General features: G+C 32.7%; 3 protein-coding genes across 5 annotated transcripts in view; all 3 read left to right on the top strand.

Moving 5' to 3' along the window:
* The first annotated feature begins 35 nt into the window (after nt 1-35).
* Nucleotides 36-11443, top strand: LOC137918428 (mitochondrial proton/calcium exchanger protein-like). The gene is made up of 7 exons (XM_068761230.1): nt 36-150; nt 571-1793; nt 2338-2608; nt 4211-4358; nt 7333-7606; nt 8821-8997; nt 9640-11443. Exons 1-7 carry the CDS (start codon nt 105-107, stop codon nt 9784-9786), a joined length of 2286 nt encoding a protein of 761 aa, XP_068617331.1. The 5' UTR covers nt 36-104; the 3' UTR covers nt 9787-11443.
* A 978-nt stretch (nt 11444-12421) lies between these two features.
* LOC137918429 (uncharacterized) lies at nt 12422-20289 on the top strand. Of its 3 annotated transcripts, XM_068761232.1 has the most exons (3): nt 12422-12805; nt 13209-13581; nt 14626-20289. In XM_068761232.1, the coding sequence occupies exon 3, from the start codon at nt 14710-14712 to the stop codon at nt 16492-16494; it is 1785 nt and encodes a 594-aa protein (XP_068617333.1). In that variant the 5' UTR covers nt 12422-12805; nt 13209-13581; nt 14626-14709; the 3' UTR covers nt 16495-20289. The 3 variants fall into 3 exon arrangements, with proteins under 3 accessions (XP_068617333.1, XP_068617332.1, XP_068617334.1); XM_068761231.1 differs by lacking the exons at nt 12422-12805; nt 13209-13581 and adding an exon at nt 14080-14186; XM_068761233.1 differs by lacking the exons at nt 12422-12805; nt 13209-13581 and adding an exon at nt 14224-14437.
* Nucleotides 20290-20689: 400 nt separating this feature from the next.
* The window catches only part of LOC137918431 (leucine zipper putative tumor suppressor 2 homolog), a 144657-nt gene continuing 142733 nt past the window's right edge, over nt 20690-22613 (top strand). The window contains exon 1 of the mRNA XM_068761234.1: nt 20690-20896. The gene's annotated coding sequence lies outside the window, so the exon portion shown is untranslated. The remainder of the gene's footprint in view (nt 20897-22613) is intronic.

Raw genomic sequence — 22613 nt, 5'->3', positions numbered from 1 at the left:
TATATTGTTATCTGTGTTTCATCTGGACTGTCATGGTGCATAAAGTTGAATTTGTTTTTAATTTTATATAGAGTTCATTTTTTTAAGACAAATAAAAGTTCAAAATGAACAGGATAATTTTAAATCACTATCGGTGTCTGAAAAGATCGAGTAAGTATAATTACATAATCTCCAGACCATATTTAACATTTTATTAGGATAACCTAATAATTATAACAAAAACTACCTACTTGATTGATTATCCTATGACTTTACTGATATTGAGGAACCAGGAAATGGTTTTCTTTATCTTTAGAAAATAATAAATTATTATTATTATTTAACATCAAGTATCATTTGTCCTGAATTAAGATATGGGATAAAAATGCTGAATTGTACAATAATGTTTAGTTTAATGTTTTGTTATAGAACTATCAAAACTACAAAATCTTACCGATGTATAAAAACTTTCCAGTGATAAAAATAAATTGTATTAGAAATATTTTGTAGTGCTTATATATTTCAAAACATTTGTTTATTTCATAATAAAAACAATTGCCGCTGTTATATTATTTTTTTCCTTCTTTCTAGGTCTAATATGGGACAGCAAACAGTATCAAAATATTCCATATATTACACTTTCAAGGTCATTGTCATATTACACAACTCACCCACTACGGTTGATGCATGATGTTACTCAAAAGCCTCTTAACTCACAAGTCATTGGCTATCCACCTTATGTCAGATTTTTATCTGTTACAAGTCAATGTTTTGAGAAAGAACCACTTAAGCCTTCGTCTAAAGTTGAAGCAACAGTTGTGACAATAAAGAAAGGTATTGAAGAAAAAGAGAAACTGCCCAAGAAAGAGATAGTTAAGAAAAGTTTAAAAGAGCGCATAATGGATGAACTCAGGCATTACTACCATGGGTTTAGACTTCTCTTCATAGAAGTGAGAATATCAATGTCGTTGTTATTTCAGATATTGAAAGGAAAATCACTTACACGGCGTGAACACAGACTACTAGTAACTACTATTGGAGACCTATTCAGGATGGTACCATTTATTGTGTTTATAGTTGTACCATTTTTGGAGTTTGCATTGCCAATATTTATTAAGCTATTCCCTAACATGTTGCCATCAACATTTGAAAGTAGGAGTCAGAGAGAAGCTAAGCTAAAACAACACTTAAAAGTAAAACTGGAGATGGCTAAATTCTTCCAAGAAACCTTAGACCAAATGGCACCACAGGCTAGTAACAGGCATTCGGAACTTGCTAAAGAGTTTTCAAGTTTCTTCAACAAAATTCGTACATCAGATGATGTTGCAACAAGTGAAGAAATAATGAAATTTTCAAAACTTTTTGAAGATGAAATTACATTGGACTCATTACAAAGGCCACATTTGGTTGCACTGTGCAAGGTTTTAAATGTTTCTACAATAGGAACAAGTGCTATGTTACGGTTTAACCTTAAAATGAAGTTACGGTCTCTAGCAGCAGATGATAAAATGATTGCCAAAGAGGGTGTTGATAGCTTGAACTTCAATGAGTTACAGCAAGCATGTAGGGCAAGGGGTATGAGAGCTTATGGTGTGTCTGAGGAAAGATTACGGAAAGAGCTAAGAAACTGGCTTGACTTGTCTTTAAATGAAAAAGTACCTCCATCTCTGCTTCTACTGTCTCGAGCTCTCATGGTACCAGAACATGTGCCTACAACATACAAACTTAAGGCGACGATTTCTGCATTACCTGAACAAGTTGCAACACAAACTAAAGCTGCTATTGGTGAAAAAGAAGGAAAAGTTGACTTTAAGGTAAGCATTTATAAAATTTATATGAAATCCATTCTCAGTAATTATTAACATGCACCAAAGAATATTGTGGCTAAGTTTTATACCTATAGAGCTGTAGTTTGAGAAGAAGCATTTTTTTTTAAAGAATATGTTAAACCATCTTTTGTTGAGTTTTAAGCTACCTTACCTCTATTTATTGAAAGAAATATTTCTACCAAATTTCAAGTCTCTGAATCCAGTCTATATAGCTTCCGGTGGCATATACATATATAGATAAACATCCATGTAATTTTCCCTAAATTACTAGCAAACTAAAATTTAAACTAAATGAAATTGGACTGCAAGTAAAATGTCTAATTTAAACTTGCATTTAGAAAGACAGTATGACAGTTTTATTATTACAAAACAGGAGTTGCTTACCTGAATGCATAAACCTTTAGGTTTTAACTTTCAATTTAGACAATTTTTAAGCTAAAATATCCTTTAAAATTGTTGTATTTTATATCCAAACAACAACAAAAGAGTGCAGCCAAAAATTTTACACACTTTTATTATTTTCATGTAGACTAAAGCAGAAGCTATTAAATTAGAAGAACAGAAGATTAAGGAGGAGATGAAAGAGTTACAAGAAGCAGAGAGAGAGAAGGAGATCCTTGAAGCTAAGAAGAGAGAAAAGGAAGTGCTTAAGGATAAAGCACCGGTTATTGACGTAGAAGCTGAAACTGTTTCGGTTGACCCTGCACCAGTAATAGCAGTAGATGCACCCAAGCCAAAATCTGATGAAGGTTTATCTGGCAAAGACTTAGAAGTAATAGAGGATGCTTTGGAGAAATTAGGTAAGAAAAATTTTATATTTCTTCTGGTCTCTTGGTTTTATATCTGTAAAGGTACCACAAAATGTTTAACATACCATTGATCATAAATTTTAATGCTAAAGTTGAAGGGTTTATCATTATCATTTTTTAAATTATCATTATCATTCATTAAAGACATCATTTATGAAAACATTTTAAAATCAATAATGTCAATTGGATGTAAAAAGTTAAATGAAGAAGACCATTATATTATAAATGTAATTAATATTAAAACTACTACATCATAATGTTAGGCGCTAAACAAGCACTGCAAGAGGCAGCTCTCTCTGAAGACCGTCAAGGTGCCAGCATTGCCAGCATCCAGTGACTTCCCTCACCTTTGACTATGTGAGCAGTCCACATGATGCAGAGCCTACCCGTTAGATGAAACTGCTAAGAGTATAAAATTATATAAAACGGCATATACTGTCATTACCCAAAATATTTCTTTGGATAAGTGCCATGAGTGTGATAGTCATTAGAAAACTTCATTTTGAGACATTTCAACTAGAAATAACTGACAAAGGTTATTCTTTTGAACATCCCGTATTTTCGTCACTTTTATTTATAGATTAGTTAAGACTGCGTGGGCATTTATTTTTTGTTTACAACATACGACTTTTATGTGTTGTACCTGTCTTATATTGCTTTTTGCTTTAATTTATATGCATGAATGTTTTTATCATTATATGATGATTGCTGTATAATTTTAACATTAAGAGTATAGCTATTTAACTTTTAGATTTTCCAAAGATCAAATGTAGCAAATAACAAAAAAATACAATATGATTGGTTATTAGTGTAAAAATGTTAATGCGGTGAATGTAATTCTCATTTGCTGTCGATTAATGTTCCGAACACAAAAGTATTAAAAAATAACAAAGTTTATAATAAAGTAAGTTTTGAGAATGTTTTTGAAATAAAAACTGTTACATATCAATGTTAATTCTTATAGACTTTGTACTGCAAGAACTAATTGGTCTAATATATTTCAAAAGAAAAAAAATATAGCATATTTCAGAGAGATCACTTTATTCTCTATATCATTCTCGATAAAAGTTTTTGCTAATAATTGAGCTGTACATTTACATCTTTAAACCCTTTATACCACCAATCATTCTGTATAAAATAGTTTTTTGTACCTGTTGCAATTTATATAGTTGTTCATAAACATTTAATTTAGAAAATTCATCTCTTATTTTAGCCTGAAATACTGTTAGGGTGTTTTTCAATATAAAAAATATTGTATAAATCAGTTTCACTGTGAATAAGTAGAGTATTTTTTATATTAACTATTCTATGTGATCAAAAATTTTCAAGTCTAAAGGTTCTTTAGGACTATAAAATCTCCACAGGAAGTAGGAACTGTATAAAAAAAAATCATTTGTAATTAAACCATAAAATATACACATTAAACAAGTCTTACAAATTTAGACTGTGACAATCAGTAATGATGGTATTGTTGCATTTTGTTCTATTAGACATTTTAGCCTATGCCCAACAGTGGACGTATTATGATGATGATGAACCTTAAATTAGTTAATTTATTCCATGCTTATCAAAACAAAATTTTGATAATTTCAGCTGAACAGAAGAAGTCTCTGCTACTTGAAAAGGAAAGTATTCAGGGGCTGAAGTCAGAACTCTTGGACTACAGCGAGGATGTCAAAGAGATGCAAGAGATTGTGAAGACAAAACAGGCCGACATCAAACTTACTAAGGGAGCAAGAAGGTATGTTGGAATAAATTTATTGTAGTCCTTATTCTTGGACACAGTTTGTAATAAACATGTGGATGAAATACATAGACTTATGTGTATGTATATTATTTGTTCTAATTAAACATTATGTCATATTTTTATGTCCATAAAAATAATGTTATTTAAATATTTATTATTTATTAACACTTTTTTGTACATCTATTTATTTTCACATCTATTTTGAAAGTTCTTTTCACATACATGTATTTTGTATGTCCGTATTATGTGAATTGGCTCTTTTTATATAGATGTGTTAATATAAAGTGCTGAATGTTATTTTTATGTATATATAGTGCTGAATGTATATTTTTCTGTTATTTGAGTTTTATTAACATGGTGATTAGTTAAAGCTACAAAAGCTTTAAAGGATCTATAACCCAACCAAAAACTTTGAAGCTACTGGAAATATCAAGCTATATAAAATGATTACTGTGAGAAATATCACATTTACACATATCCCCCAATTTACACGGTAGATACGTTACGTTACTGAGAAAAACGTGTAAATCGAAAATTTAAAATTTTCAAGTCAAAACCGTGTAAATCGAAAAACTTGCAGAAAATACATAATTTTGGTATTTAACAGTTGTGATTTTTTTCAATATTTTTCGGTGTACACAGAAATAAAAATAAAATGCATTGAAAAGTTAAAATATTTAATATATTAGATATATTACAGAAGACTAAAAATAAAAACAAACGTGTTTTATTATCCTTTATCACTGTCAGAAATTACTCTTATTCTTTTTTTCGGAATCGAAGGTTCGAATTCACTTTCATCACTCGAAGTTATTCGATGTTTGAAGCAGAAATATTTTCATTATGAGAGATGGTAATAAAATCGGTTATTAAAAGAAAAAAAAACTTATTTGCAAAACCGTGTAAAAGCGAAAATGTTTAAAGCAAGTACCGTGTAAATCGGGGGATCAGTGTACTTATTTTTTTCTATTGAATTATCTAAATTCGTTTTTTCAGTTTTTTACATATTACACTATTTATTATTTTTGAAAACATTGATTTTCGAATAAGATGTACCATATATTAATTGACAGTAAATGAGTTTTGCAATCACTCTTATGCCTTTTACGCCTATAATCAATAACCTTTATAAAATTCGTTGAGAATAAGTTACATACTTGGTTATACTGTTACATAATTGTAAATATATTTTAATCTACGGTTAGTCTCAAGACGTTAGAAGGTCGGCTACATGTGGTGACCTTGAATGAGCGTCTTATTAATTCTATATTAGTATGCCGGCGCACTTACTATTGACTTTTATTGTCGATTGTTATGGAAAGAAACACATTAATGTTTAAGTAACTTTCCATATTACAATGACGCTTAAATTTTTATGCATTTTGTTTTATCGATTCATGAAAAATTTCACATAATAGCATTTAGATATTTGTTAGAGATTACTACTCAGACTTGAAATTTAGAAAGAATATTCCTTTTGTCGGGTAGAGGTTTGTCGAGAAGGATTTTTCTGAAATTACACCCGAAATTGGGGAGGGCTTGCAGGAATGCATAAAAGGCATATTAAAAAAAGTGTTGCACTCCTTTATTTATAAAATTTGCCAGAACATTTTTTAGTAATAGGTTGAAATATGATAAAGTTTTATTAACAAATTTAATTTGTAGCAAAAAATAACAAGTCATTTAAGAAACACACACTTCAACGAACTAAAAAAATAAAATAATAATCCACGGAACTAAATATTATTTTATCATCTTTGTAAATAAAACAAATATTAAGTACACTGTAAAGTTTGTTTGTAAATATTACGTTAATTTTTTTTATATCTATTAATTATAACTACATCACCAGTCTAATGTCTAACATTATACGAATATAATAACATGAAATAGAAAATAAGCAGTCATCAATTAGCGAAAAGTGCTATCAATTTTTTATTAAAATGTTTTTTTTACTTTTCCTCGAGTTAATGTATGTTTTATCTTTAAAACCCGGACACGAGTCACACGACTTTATACGTCAACATTAATGTTTTACTCACACTATATATGTAAATACATGTATTGTTTGTATAATTTAGTGGTCACTTTATTTCTTTTATTTTGGTGACGTAAAATAAATGTCAGGACAGATAAAATGTTAAATCGTTTTTCCGGTCATTTTTACAATATGTACATGATAGTAAATATGTGATGTTTCTTAAAAATATTTTGAATACAATTTAAAGTTTTACAAAAGCAAAAATGTGATGCAATCCAAAAATGTGTAGCACAAATTCAATTCAAACGTTTGACAGTTGAACGAATAAATCGACGTCATTTTGAATAAATCCATCTGTCTAAGCAAAAAGCAAAGTTGCCCAAACTTTTTTGTGTCGTAGACCCCTTGCCATGTTTTTCCGTGTTGGGTCTCAGGTTTTTACAAGTTCAAAATGTATTGCGACCACAAAGCGAATACCAGCATCCTACAACTTACACAATTTTATAAACATATATAATATTTTTTTTACTTCATAAGTACTTTTAAAAATAATGTAAATATTTTGATATTATAAGATAGTATGATGCAAGTAAATAGGTACTATCAGTGTATGTGTTGAGATCCACTATCGTGGACCCCCATTTTCATTTCATGGTCCCCCAATTTTTTTTTCGCTGACGTAGACCCCTTGCAGTTTGTCATAAACCCCTAGGGGTCGATATAGACCACTTTGGGATTCACTGGTCTAATCCATCAATAATTTTTTTAAACGGCCCTGTTTGGGATAGAATTTAGTAAATATGTTTTATTTTATTTTCTTCTTTATTTCTTCATATCTTTTGCTCACCATCTGCTATTTTTCACAAAATCTGTCAATGTTTAGGTTTTTACATTTCGTTGAGATTACCTTTTAAATACTTCTGCTGCGTTCCTTAGATGCACTGATTGGAACTAGCAGGAATAACTAAAGTTTATTTCTTTGCGTAGGCTGTACCGCGCTGTAAACAACATGATAAGCAAGCTCGACGCTGCACTGGTGGAGCTTGAGAATAAGGAGAAGGAACTGAAAACTACCCTGGAGCAAACCAAGTCCGAGCCGCAGAAGGCCAAGGAGCAGTTGATCCAAATCGACGAACTGATGCATTCCATTAAAAGCCTCCAGAAGGTTCCCGACGAGGCTAAACTCAAGTTGATACAAGACGTCCTGGGTAGGCTAGATGACGACTTCGATGGTCAGTTGAAAATCGATGATGTGCTAAAGGTATATTATCTTACATATATTATTATATATAATAATTATAAATTATGTTAACATATATATTGTAGACGCTTTGGTAGGCCCCCCACTAGGAGGGCTGACGATATAGTCAAGGTCGCTGTGATAATGATAAATTTTACTACACTCCAACTTAATAAGAATATTTAAGACAAGAAAAAAAATTATAGCAATTGACCATAGTCTCACTTACGTTTTTTAAAATTCATCACAACATGTCGTACCAAAAATTATTTAAAGTCTCGTTTTCCTATTACTTTACCTTTATCTTACTAATTTATTCAAGCAGACTCAAGTGTTGTGTCAGGAGATTAAACATTAAAAATTAGCCTATCAACACAGATATCCCAAGTATCTTATAATTATGCATAGACAGCTTTTGTTCAAATATTTTTACCTAACATGAAGCTACCAGTTTATGATAATATTATTCAATTATTCAACATTAAAGGTAATGTATAAATGCATAATTTCTGAGGTATTACTGAAAATTAAAGGAATAAGACGAAAAGTAAAACACTAATGTGAAGTACAACTAATAGAAAATTAAGTAAATAAACAAAAATAGTTTAATTGTGATAAAATATGAAATATATTTATATAAATTAAGGATATTACATATTTTAGATAAGTTTTTAATGTCCTGTCCCGTAAATACGATAGGGGGAGCGAGAGGCTCCCAATAGCGCATATAAAATAGCCAATGAAGTAATTTATTACTGAACCATAACTTAGTAATTAAAATTATTTATTACTATTGTCAAGAGCTGTTACAATGTATAGCAACACTAGATTAAACCTATAAGTTAGCTAGAAGAGAGGCGATGCATTAAAGTAAATTAGTATGTAGAGGAATGCTAGAGGATTACAGAATGAAAGAAGAGGAAAGTCACATCATGTGACAAATAAAAGAACAGTAAAAAAATATATAAAAAGAATTATCAAAAAAGAAATGTAAATGCCCTGTCCTATAATTATACAGGGTAGTAGAAGAGGTCTCCAATAACATTGGCCCTATAAAAAACCTGTATGCTGTTTATGGAAAACCAAAACTGTAAAAAATGAAGAAGTATTGTAATACATAAATAAAATTTTTACTATTCTCCCACAGAACTTGTAACATAAAAATCTTAATTTTTAATATTTAAGAATGTATAACATTATTTATTGATAAAATTTGTATTGTAATGTATTTCCAGATGCTCGAAATAATAGGCAACGAAAATGTGAATCTCTCGGAGAAACAAATCAATGAGCTGATTGAACTGCTCGACAAAGAGGAGATCCTGGAGGTGGAGAGCAAGATTCAGAAGGCGCTGGATAAGGCTGCTGCGGCAGCGAAAGAACAGGACAAGTCCACTGAATCAGAGGGAAAGGTAATCTCATACATATTTAAAGAAGGATTGGTTTCCATTAGACACTAAATCTTTGGCAACTTGGAGCTACCCTTGACCTGCCGTAGCCACGATCTCGTCAGCACATCTGGCATTAGGTCTGCCTCTCTGAAGACACGATATAATAATAGTAACTTTTATTTCAGAAGAAATAAAATATTTAAAGCAAAGGTCTCCGGCTACTGTAGCCATGTTTGTCTGTCCCTTGCTGTTCTACAAGTTTTCGCGGCCATATTCTTATATATGTTGTAAACCCAAACCCTTGAAAGGCCTGCAACACTCTATTCGTGTCCTTTTCTTGTCGCGTCGCGTTGTTTCTGCCACAGACAGCACAACCAGCAACTTCATCTTCCTAATTGACTATAATATGAACGAAAATAAATTTAAAAACTTACACATATTCTAGGAACAGTCTAATGATGCTAACTAGGAGCCCTAAATTATGAAATTTTGATTAATCATTATTTATAATAAAAGTTATTTAATACTATATATTATAAATATTTAATAATGTAACATAAGGCCTACTGGAAATTGCCTTTACATACTGGCTTTACTTTTATGTTTCTTCTTTGTTTTTTTAGTAATTATGCGTTAAAATTAAATAAATGTTAATTATTTCAGAGTCTATTTGACATAATTCGTGAAGCGCAAAAGCGAAGAGAGATGAAGAAAGCGGTAGAGAAGTTCGGTGAGCAGAGGCCGATGCCCAAAAGCGAAGACATCGTCACGAAGTCGGAGGAAAGCAGTAAACGGCCACAAAGTCACTGAGTCTAGTTAACGTTGTATATACAGTTTCTCTAATGCTGTAGTAATAAATCGCTCTCATGTTCAGCGCCATAATGGCAAGTTCAAAAATAGAACGTTTTATTTTTTATGTATGTATCTTTGGTTTTATACCAGTGCGTAAAGGTTAAAAAAGTAAAGAATGTGTAACATATTAAAACTTTTATAATTTTACTCTCGTTGAAATTGATATGGGTAATGTAAAAATTTAGCCCTAAAGCATTCAGTGACCTTTGAAAAAGTTAAGTTATGTATCTTAAGGTTGACATTTTGGCGAGATTTTGACAGACAGACGCAATGGAATACGGGCATTTTATAAACATGATATTAATTTCAATATTTGACAAAATAATTTAATTATTATAGTAAAAATAAAAATAATCTGTTGTCCGTCGCGAAAATGTGAATCGATATGTCTGTCAGCCAAATATGTGACCAAAAATGTCTACACATAGTATGAACAATATTCAACATGGTAATGTGTTGATGTCATTGAAATAAAATTTTAAATTGTGAGAGCGGGTTATTAAGATGGATGTATGTTATTTTGATTGCTGGATTTACTCTACGCTTTCCTGCTGGTTTGCCTTGCAAATTAGTAAGATGAGGTGGATGTATAGATTTGATAATGCCGTGTCCACACACGAGATTAAATATTACATATATATAAACTTAATAGATAAGTACATAAAATCAATAAAACACGTGTATTTTTAATTGAATATCATATTTTAAAAATAATAAAAAAAATATTCCTGTACTTTTCTATATTAAAGAGTTTTAATTGACACAATATTTTAGTCTTTGGTGTGGAGAGGGCCTTTTTTATTTTGAAGGGCTACTTGTGGTTCACGACAGTCAGACATAAACATATTTATTTAAAAATAATGACAATTGTTCATTAAAGTTATCTAATGACAATAAGCCATTTTGTAAACATGTAATCATAATCAAATCACTAAATATGTAAATAATACTTTCCACGCTCGTACAAACTTATATTACTTAATGTTGTTTTCGTAATTTGTAAATGGTTTATGTTTCTTTGGTTGTTTAAGAGGTTTATATTTGTTTCTTGCATTTCTGTGATCACTTGTAGGGATAGACTGGTTTGCGGTAAAGTATTAACATGATTTGAACAAAAAAAAATTAAATGCATTTTGGTTGGCCTTGTTTTGTGTGGGATATTGATTATCAATAAAATTGTTTACATAATTTAAATAAAATGCATTGTTTCCAAACTTAATTGGCAATTTTTTAATAATCGGATATATTTATTGACTTTTTTCGGTTTAACAGTAGTACCTTTTTTACTTTCTTTCATGGTGTTATAAATATATGATAATCATAATTCGTTTATCTTCTCTGTGTATGACTTGATATGTTATTGAACTAATATAATACAACTTTATACTAATGTAATACATTAGTACGAAAACATTGGTTAATATCTTTTGTTAAATAACTTGATTGTTTTTAAATTTTATTAAAATCGATTGATGAAATATGAAGTAATTCTTCACAACATTTTAATCAATATGTTATAATTTTTTATATTACAAATGTCTATTTGAAAACTGACAATTGTGGCGAACAGAAAAAATCTTCTTTTATAATGGTTAGCTGTTTGAAAACCATTTCAAAATATGTATTACCGATTGTATTAAAAATAGCCAGTTAAGTTTTGAATCATAAAGGTTTAATATTGAATAACTACAAATTATCCAAAATAATTCATGTTTTTTTTATTATAATGTATGATATAATTTAGAATGGAGAATAAATAATGCATGTAATGCAATAAATATTTATGGTTAATTAAACCCTGTGTATTGTATGTTTATTTATTTATAAATCTACCCTAAAGATATATAAAATATCTTGTAAAGTAATAAAATTAATATGGAATATATTAAAATGCTTTTAGATGTGCTGAGAATAAAGTTTTAAGAGAATAAAAACGTCATAAGATATAATATTATTTGCAGTTTTATTTCATTTATTATGGATTGCAAAATTTACATTATTATATGCAAATGTAGAATGATTTAAAAAAATAGAAAACAAATTTAAAATTCAATGACAGTCAACCATACGGCATTAACAAAAAAGTAGGATCTATAAATTAGATTTAGGATCTAACTTAAATTAGATTAAGGATCTAACTTAGTGGGTATTTCTTGGTGCAGAAATTGTTTTACCGGTATTTTAGACTTCTTTTAATATCGTACTTGTCATCAATACGTTTAGTTTTAAAAGACGTCATGTATATATTTAAATTTACTATACTTTTGTCTGAAGTCTTGAGTATTTCACATTTCCAAGACTCATACGAATATTGTATTGTAACTTAATGATTTTAGGAGAACTAAATCAGTTCAAAGTAAAAGATCAAATTATTAAAGAAACTAGGGTGGACTGGACGATGACTAAGATCGTGATCGTGTTTCTCAAAAACAAAACTGGAAGTGGTACTATTAAGTAATAATCTTTAAATAAGTAAAATGAATCCAAAAGAGTGAAAATACTAGTCAGGCGTTTAAATAACAAAAAGGTTGAGATTTTAAGAATAATGATTTTACCAAAAGGCGTTATCTAAGTTTTAGATTTTAAACTGTTCACTTCTAATTTATAACACAAGCCAAATTCAAATTATCGCGGAATCGTGCGGCGCGAAATTCTATTACATCCGGTTTAAAATTAGTTGGTCATTGGCAGTTGCATTTTCTCTGCGGCCAATAGCCGTAAAGACATACATTTTGACGAATCATAAACATGTGAAAACATAATCACGAAATCACGAGCTTACTGTCCGCCATCTTTGATAAATTTGAAAATCGAACGAACGTGATTGGTGTCTGACGAGACGTCACTTCAATCTTTTGACGGCGTTGCGCAAATAATAATTTTTAACTCTCACTCATTGTGGCTGCCATGTTTTTTTTCATGTGGGGTGTGTGTGTATAGATTTATCATGATAGTTTCCACACATAAACTGTTACAGGTGAGTTTTGTACTATTTTTCTTTTATTTTTACAGTACATGCGGAGAAACCTATCGCGCATTCACAGTGAAAGTGTATCATGTAATACTGTCTCATTCTTGTGAAATTGCATAGTTTACTTAAGTACGTCTTGATGTAACGCAAAATGGTGTAAATGACTAATCCTATCGTAGGAGTTTATATGTTTATTCTTGCAAATGCATCAGTCAAGAGTCATTTGAAAAGGCTGTTTTAATTTTATGCCTTACCCTCGCCCGAGTGACGTTTATTTGGCGCCATCGACCCATTTAGCGCGGCGGGGCGGGTGTTTCCATCAAATTCTTTGTGCCCTTGCAAGTCATAGTGTGCTGTGCAACAAAACAACACGTGATAACATTATAAATAAATAAATTTCACTTTACAGAAGTAAGGGGTGCACGAAGTGCGTCATTCGTCGTAAGCTAGTGACAATGCGATTGCATACAATCAACTAAAATTGACAATCGCCGCCTTATACACGACTGGAAGCTAGCAAAGAATAGGCCAAAGAAATTAAGAATGCATTATTAGTACGGAGGCATCCCTAAGGATCGATAAATCACACGGCCCACGGCAAATGAAAAATGGATACACGATTTATTAATATGGTGTCGGTGTTTGATAACGTTAGAGATTATAGCGGGCAGGATGCGTAAGCATAAAAAAGGGAACCAGGCGTACGCCTGCTGGCCTGCCACGTCGAGAGAGCTGCAACATACTCCGTGCCTCATCATCTGATACTCGCACACCAGGGACAGGTAAGCTAACATTGTTTACATACCTTCAGAAGCTCTGCAGCTCTATTATGATTGGAAATCTATCTTAAATTGCAAGTGAGGCCTGATTAGTAAACAAATGTTGTGTATGTTCATTGTGTTGCAAACATTTGTCATTAATATTTTAGGGAAGGTTTTTTGTAATGTAAAACAGAAATTAAAGTTAATGCCGACTATTTTGCATTACTTTGCTATTGTTTACTTGGCAGTAAATATAATAAAATGCTGTAGAATTTTATTGTTTTCAAACAATAGGGAAACAAAAGCATATTAGCTGTAGAATTGTAATCAATTTACTTTCATTTATTAATTGATATAAGTGAACATAATATTCAACTTAAAGCAAATGACAAAACTTATTTGTTTACCAAACAACTGATAATGAACATTAGCTGTGTGTGGAACAGTCATTAATGTCAAAATAATTAAATAATTGCTAAGTTTTTAACTAATAGTAGTTTGTACTAATGGATTGTTTTGTCCCCTAACAAGAGGATATGCAGTGTTCAGTTATTCTGGAAAGTGACCATAAGAGTGGGAATGTTAAAATGAAGATGGTAGACAATCTAAACAACCTATATGGAAAGGTCGGTCTTACTTTGCTTTTAAATGCACTGTTAAGTGATATTCATAAGCAACATATAAATATGTGGTTAGATTTACAGTGCCTATAAGTGATAATAAATGTGTTGCCTGTGAAATACTGCACTTGGACATTCGTTGGACCCTTCTCTTGCTGCCACACTAAATGCCTACCTCTTTTTGTTCCATTGTTTCAGCCTATGTATAATATTATTTATATCGTCATATTTATTATTTTGCATTGTGTAATTAACAGGTATCATATAGCATTTCTTTTTGGATTTTATTATGATGTAAAACTTATTAATACAAATTAGACTTCTAAAGATTTATTTGCATTTTACTCCTTGTAGTAGTTATGCATTGGTTATACTGTATACTCATTTAGTTTTATCATAGATTTTTTTAAAAATCTCCTTCAATAATAATTTTAACCTGTTTCAGGAAACTAATCTGGACAATATTGTTGATCAGTTGTGCACGCGTCTACAAGACATCAAGGATAAAGAAGGATCTGCATTAGTAGGCATGCCCACGTGTTCCTTAGAACAAAGTGAAGCAGTACGTCGATATTACGCTGCTTTTCCGGCGCTAAAAAAAGGCCAAGAGTCACCTTTGCAATATTATTTACCACCACCAGCGTGGTGTCGAAAGCCAACCATCGACACAAAAGTCAAGATGCAAAGTGAACTTTCTATGTCTAAAGATTGGAATTCAAAAAACAAAAAGTATTCATTGGGTAAGGAGCGGCGTAACTCTTATCACGGCCAGAGGAAGAACAACAAGAAACGTTGGAATAGTTACAGCAAGTCCTTTGAGAGCAAGGAGAGTCTTCCCGAGTGGGTAACGCACGAAGGCGTGTGGGATATGGAGGCCCAAGATCCAGTTAAAGAATTCATAAGAGCTATTGCTTTGGATGAGGGTTATGGCACTTGTGAAAACACTGTCACTGATGAAATTAAGGAAATAACAGATGTGAGGCTGAGAATGAAAGAAAGCATGGTGCCAGACTGGGAGGATACCTTTAACTTGGCTACAGCTTGGGACATAACTGAAGATCTAAACCCAAGAGTGCGTTCACCTATGGAGGAAGAGCTGTATGCAAAATTTGAGGCAAAATTTGATCGGAGCATTGAAGCACTTTGGTCCAAGGATCAGAATACACCAGATGATGAATATCAAGATTTGCCAATAGATTTTCAAGATTTGCTGTCTTCACCGTCTGATCATCTTTTCGCCGACCCATCAGCTGAAAAATGCAGCCTGATTTCTCTGACTGAGAGCATCTGGTCAACTGATGCTACTGAAAATACATTTGACCGTGCCAACTCTCCATCAAAGATAGCAGATGCTCTTCATGACCGCTTTAAGCCACTAAATTTAAGCGATAATGTGGAGCCCATGCCGCCAAATGAACTGGAATCGTTTACCCTGTATGAGAGCGAGGAATTGTACGATGCCTTATCGGCCGTGGCGCACACCATGCGTTCTTATACCGCGATCAACCACAGTCGGGAGCGCAGCGGGTTCGCGGAAGTTCCTCCGCGCAGACGCAGCCACGAGGCTAAAGTCCCCATCGCGCCACCGCCAGCAGTCGAAGAGCAACCGCGTTCCACGTCTCTCGACCGCGAGGATCTCCTCACGTCCACTCGCACACACTTTCGGCCAATTCGCCGTGAGTCAGAGTCGGACATCACGCGGTATGCAGATGGCGATACGTTCGACATACGCGGCGACCTCGATACCGTCGAGGAGCGACGCAGCGAATCCGGCAGCCTGTACATCGGTGGCTCGCTCGACCCGTTCTTTGAATACAGATCGAAGAGCATCAACTATGGACGGCTCAATCTGACGGCGGCGCAGCGCTGTCCGGACTTGGACGACAACGGTTTCCGATTGCGTTTTCAAATGAGGCAAAACGACGCATCTGCGCAGACGGAGCAGCCTGACGCGTGGGCGTGCGAGGAGTGCGGCCGCGCAGCTAAGAAGATGCGCAGCGCCATGCACAGCATCTGGAGCGAGGAGAGCGCGTGCGAGTGTGCTGCGCATACGGAACCCTCGGTGGCGCCGCGTCGAGATGAACTGTCGCGCGAGTGGGAGGAGCTGCTGGCGGACATCAGCGCTGCGCACGCGCAGTACGCATGCGGTACAGGGGGCGGTAGCGGCGCGGACAATACAGACGACGCGCTCGTGTCCGCAGACCGCAAACGCAGGCACAGTGCAGCGCTCCGCTGCCCAGGCGCCTGTTCCCACCCGCACGCGCGCTTTTTACACTGCTGCGTTGCGGCCCTTGACCGCCCGCTCACTCGCTGACCGCTTATAAACAAAGTATGTTTTCGACCTTCACCATAGCCCATACGCATCCATAAGCCTTCAAATTGTCCTGGCAATTTTCGGTAAAAATTTTATATCAAAGTGTATATAAAACCTAAATATACAGTGTACATTGATCCATAGAGAAAAGGGTTAGTTATAAAATTAAACCGAAAACTTGCCAGTAATACAAAATGAATTAGATCAGATAAAAATATTAATTTGCTTGAAAAATTTTGAAATTTATACTCTTATATATATATTTATACATAATGAACCCACCGTCATAGACTTATATTTTCGCTGTAAAGTGAAAATTTATTGGAGCTGTTTAGTCGGTTCTATGAAAGAGGGCTAATGCGTATGGGCTTCAGAATTTATCATCATTAAATACTACTGACAAACTATACTCGTATATGTAGCTTTTAATTCATTTTCATTGTACCTATATTAATTGACAATGTTATATTTAATTTCTTGACAAATTTCAATTTGAAATGATAATGAAGGAATTTAATTTTTGTTTTATTTTTAATTATTAGTTTGACAAAGCGGTGTGGTGTGTCAGTAGTAATTTTTGTGTAACATCTGAGGTCTAATTCAAACTTGTAAATTTGGCATCCGTGGCTTGAATACTATCCTATATATAACAGCTGACCATATTAACACTATATTTAGTAAAATAGATACAAAAGTCAATATAATAGCTATATCCATCTGTCTAGGAAATATGAATGTTGTGATTAACTAAATATAGTGTCAAGGTGGTTTTAGTACAGATAACTTATTCGCAATGAATACCCTCTGTGTAAATAGTAGCCTTTTATCCATCGAAATTTTTCGAAGATAAAAAAAACCTTGGTTTCAAGACTTCATCAAAGCCAAGGTTGCTACATAAAAAAATACTTTCGAAATTTTAGCCCTTGATATTTCCCTCGCATAATTCAAGTGGTTTTAGGAAGTTAGCAATAATATATTGATAGGGTATATTAGAAGCCTTTACAAATTTCTACTGCAAATGTCAGCTGAAGAGACCGAAAATGTGCTAACATATCTTATGTCTTGTAGATGTACGAGGGAGCAGTAAATGTAAATCTAATTTAGTTTGTTTCCTTTGTAGTGATTTTATATTAATGTATATACATATATATTTATATATATTTAAGTGTTTGATGAAATGCTTTCACTTTAGATTTCCGGTTCTGATAATGTGGTTAATTGAAAATGCAAATTTACATATTTTATTGTCTTCTATGATTATTGTTGTTTAAATTCGGTATTTTAACAGTTTAAAATCCACAAAAGTTTGACATGTGACCATAAATAGAAGTGGAGGCATTTCAAGGCAAACACAGGACGATACTAATATAATTCTTACAATGACATCGTCCGGAGTTGTTTAAAAAATAATTTGTTAATGTAAAGTGTAGGTGACCAGGTATTTTTTTTTGTTAGTACTTTTTCGTTTACGTTTTTTTTTCGATCTAAATTTGAATCAAAATTTTATGTGGTATAGAAAATGTTCTAAATTTTTTTCTTTGAAAACTTTTTATGAGCGCGTATCGCGCTGCGCTGGCATTGGAGCGCCGGTTGCGTAAGTCGTTGGCAAGTTTGCATGACTTGCTTCGAAACATCACGATCGATCGTGGCGTGCGGCTTGATATTAAAATGGCGGATATTTGGATGTCCGCAGGTTGGTGTTGGTCGTTATGAGGACGGTTTGTTTTAATGGTTTGTCCAGTACGTCTTAAGTTTTATTCGCGGCGATTTTATTGATTGGCCGCTTTATGTAAAAGTAGGACTGGGGATGGAGTGTAAAGTTTTGTACGAAGATGGACTATGTTAGGCGAGGGCGCGTCCCTCTAGTGTGTTAATTGTACGAGGTGTACTGCGGTCTTCGATAATAATGTTTGCCGCCACTGTTTAAGATTCTCGATGATCCGCCGAGCATTTTTTTTTATCTCGGACTACATGAAATGTGTAAATGACCGCCGTTCGCGGGTGTGACAGAATGTTAAACAGGGGTAGTATTAAAATGTAATATAATTTACAACTCCAAATATGGATGGTAACAGTTCATATAGGCGTAACTGTTATTATAGTTTATGTAAAGCGTAAGAAGTGTATATGTTATATTTTATACTTTGTTTATGTCGGAGCTCGCCTGTCGCCTGCAAACGTCACGTCGCAACCCGGCGTTGGCGATGGGTAACGCTGCTAACTTTGCATCGGAGCTCCGTTCATTATTTATGTATTTCATTTAAAGCCTTCTTTAGTTACATTTTCACACAAAACTGCAATCTTTGCTACTTTGTGTCGTGTTTTATATAATTCTATGTATTTATATATTTTCTGTAGTGTGATATACTTCTGTTTGTAATAACTAAAAAGAAAAAGAAAAAACACAAAAAAATTCATAACGAAACTTCCATCAGAAGCTATATGTATTTATATTAGTATATTGTAGAAATTCATGTATATTTTCAGTTGTATTATTTTCAATGTCATTTTCATTATTTTGTTTCCATCTCCGATGTAGTTTTTTTGATTATATAATAAAATGCATTGTACACTGTAATATCTCATGTATTAGGAACGCAGTCTAAAGTTACATTATATTGTTTGTACGGTTGGGTATTTTTAAAACTCATTCAACTAATTAAATCATCTCATTTCTCTCATAACGTGTAATCTATTCAGTCCATCACAGTTTTAATTTTTTTGATGTAATGTCATAAGTTCATTTATTGTACTTATTCCATTAACGATATTCGCTAAAAGAATACCTCGATTAAAAAAAAATAAAAAGTAAAAAAAATATGTTAGTGTCAAGTCTGCATATAATATTATGTTTGATTAGTAAATAATCTAATGTAATGTGCCTATGCTCTTGAACTCTGTGCGGTCCAGGTCATCTGAGGACAAGAGTTGTTTCTGACACACCGTGTTAAGAACGACTCGCCGGTTTGCAGTGACATTTAGGGGACCTTAAAAAACATTCACTGCAGACTTAGTTAATTTGTCGGTGCGATATCAATACCTGTTTTGTAGCACCGTATGACTTCATCAACCAATAAAGTTATTGACATCGTATCTACTGTAAATCGCAAAATCACTTGCACGAAATTCTGGCGGTCTCGAGAACCAATCTGATGTAAACGGAACAGAAATCTGTGCAAGGAATTTACAACGCGTGGTAAACGTCCCCATAAGAACTATATACCCTAGCCACAATGACATTGTAAGTGGCATAAATTTTTTATCTGTATTGTATTGTTATTTCAATGTATGCAACATCACTCTGCCAAGAAGATATGTCAACTTATGTTTAAAGCGCGGGAGTATTGAGACGAGAGCAGCATTTTTTCCGTTCGGACACATCGCTATTTGGCACAAGAAAAAAAAAATAAAAATGAAAAAAAAACTGCATAGAAAAGTCGAGTCTTAAATCTTGCAATGAATGCTCTCTGCTCAAGAAACAAGTGGGCATGTAACCGATAGCTGGCTGTCCGGCCTTGGTTACAGGCATATTTGTTACAGTTCATATCAAATTATATCATTACTCTTTCTTTCTTGAAACTCCGTAAAATTCATTAGAAATAAATTATCTTATAAGCCAGGGTAGGAGCTCTGAGGGATTTCACATTTTGACTTTTGTACCAGTCGTTCGAAATTTGTAATTTGAATAAATTTTAATTGAATCTATGTAATAAACATAATACGAAAAATATAGACGCTGTTAAAAAAAATAAGTTCAAAATGTTTTGTAATAATTGAATACATTTGTCAACAATTTTCCGTGTCTTCATATAAATAATTGTTAATTAAAAGTAAGTAGGCAATTAATTTGTGCCAGTCTGCTATAATAGTTGTTATCCCTGATAATAGTTACCATTTTCGTTATAGTTTGTGCTCACTACTCTGGTTCTTGCCACTTGTGGGAAGAAAATAAAAAAAATTATAAAACACCAATAACGAGTTTTATTTTTTAACCGGCTGTTTTCACAAGTTCTGTGACGGGTGGTCCCAGATAGATTTCGAGAATTTATTGAATTAGAATAACAATAAAATAGTGGGCGAAGTAGCTGGCCCGTCTGAAACGTAAACTTAAGGCGCGCACAGCCATCTTTTTCTAGCGTACGAGAAGGACCGAGAGAGCGTTATACAAAAACCTCAGTTTACACTTTCATCCATTGAAATGCACGCGGTGCTTCGTAGCGGACGAGACGCCGCTTGGTCCATTTGAACGGCACCGATCCGTCCGCTCTTATCTTTTTGGAGTAAATTAATATATCGGTACACAAAAAAAATATTTAAAGTGAACACTGTGCTCCGGAAGAAATTGAGTGAATTATTAAACTGTGCGACACAAAAATATTTATTTTTCTGTTTTCTTTGCGAGGTGAGCTTTATTTACTTTTTAAACTTGTAGATAACGTAAGTTTGTGAACAAGAAATGCTAGTTGATTTTCGATGTTTTAATACTTAACATCCTAATTATGAACCGAAAGTTAGTAACGGATATTTTTTAAAGTTTATCAATAACAAATATTGACGAAATAATTTGAAAATATTCAGTTATGTTGCACGGAGTGTTGGCAATACCTTTTATGTCAATTATCTAATAACTGTTTTCTTCAACCGTGGGACGTAAGGGTACCGGTAGGAACATGCCAGTAACTTCCGCCACGCTAGCTATGAAAAAACATGCATAAATATAATCACGTTTCCAGTTATGTGCGAATGTAAAAAAATTCTAATAATAATTTAGCTGTTGTTTAAATAAAATTGACCCAAGGACATAATTAAAATTATGAAATCGTATAAATCAAATTTTAAAATATATCCATCATTTTTATTCTTTTTAATGATTGCATCATATAAAAAACCAGCGAGTTAGAGATAGGCGTTTTGACATTTGATAGTTTAATTTTTTACAATGCGATATAAATATTTACAGACAATAATGTCATTATGTTCTAGTAATTTATTTAATTTTCTTCAGTTGCTTATTGTGGTGATCTTTGGTAGTCTATCGGATGACATGATGGTTATAAATTAAAACTGTCTTTATATAGAAGAGTAGATTAAAAATAAGCAATACATGGTTTTTGTTAAAATAAAGATATTAGAAGTATTTAATCATAAATTAGTGTTAAGAACCAGCGGATAAGTGAATGCACAGGAAAATAACTGTACATAATAAGAATTTGAAATGGTATTGTTAGGTTCAAAGCTCTCGTATGTTATTTGAAAGATGAACATTTTATTTTCTAGGTCAAACATTTTACGTCGATTGACAACTTTGCACCTGTTATTTTATTTAAATCTTTCTGGTATTATTCGACGGATATCACTTATTAGGTGTCTATTTGTTTTTTTCTAATTTGTTTAAAAATCATGAGTTAATCTGGTCAAACGTACGCTATTAAGCTATGCTATTTTATCCGTTATAGCTATTTTCTTTTTTTTTCATGATCATGCATTCATAATATGATACTATAAATTCATATTACATATTTTATCAAAGAAATACGTTTCCTGTGGAGTGTAGAAATAAGATCAGTGTAAGTTCGAGTTGGAAGTATTGTGTAGATGAACGTACTAATGGGTTTAAAAATAAAAACGTTTTATCACCAGTAATTGGATTTCGTTTTTCATTTAAGAAGCTAAATAAATGTAAAATGGAATATTCGCTGTGTAATTAAGTCGGTGTTAAAAATACTACCCAGTAACCAGAATGTACAATTACGTCTTTTTTTATTAAGAGAAACTGAATGTGGTAAAGCAGTTTTATTTTGTAGTTTATACACAAATAGATATAATTATTCGTCTTAACAGCGCTGTCAGCCAATACGGGGGTAAATCCTACAGAGCCTGTCACACGTGTTAGTCAAGGCCGGACCTAGTTCGGAGCCTCTATTGAAACGAGTTCTCGGCATGTTTTCTTCAAATATTACGTTCTGGGAGTCTATTATTAATAACTAATAGCTACAAAAATAAAAATATTTTCACTGTAAACGTAATTATGAATCGTGTTAGAAATATCTGGGTTATTCATCGGAATTTTAATAATTTAAAAAATACTCAATAAATATGTGTTAGAAATAACTAGCTTT

This window comes from Battus philenor, unplaced genomic scaffold, assembly GCF_028537555.1.
Source record: "Battus philenor isolate CCGP_79_NKW_IND1 unplaced genomic scaffold, ilBatPhil1.0.hap1 SCAF_14, whole genome shotgun sequence".
NCBI lineage: Eukaryota > Metazoa > Arthropoda > Insecta > Lepidoptera > Papilionidae > Battus > Battus philenor.
Note: the sequence above shows the minus strand (reverse complement) of the source record. Positions and strands in the feature narration are given on the sequence as shown.

Coding starts and splice junctions, on each gene's coding strand:
- LOC137918428 (XM_068761230.1), top strand. CDS start 105: ATGAACAGGATAATTTTAAATCACTATCGGTGTCTGAAAAGATCGA. Junction 1,794..2,337: donor AAGGAAAAGTTGACTTTAAG/GTAAGCATTTAT, acceptor ATTTTCATGTAG/ACTAAAGCAGAAGCTATTAA. Junction 4,359..7,332: donor CTTACTAAGGGAGCAAGAAG/GTATGTTGGAAT, acceptor TTCTTTGCGTAG/GCTGTACCGCGCTGTAAACA.
- LOC137918429 (XM_068761231.1), top strand. CDS start 14,097: ATGCAGTGTTCAGTTATTCTGGAAAGTGACCATAAGAGTGGGAATGTT. Junction 14,187..14,625: donor TAAACAACCTATATGGAAAG/GTCGGTCTTACT, acceptor AACCTGTTTCAG/GAAACTAATCTGGACAATAT.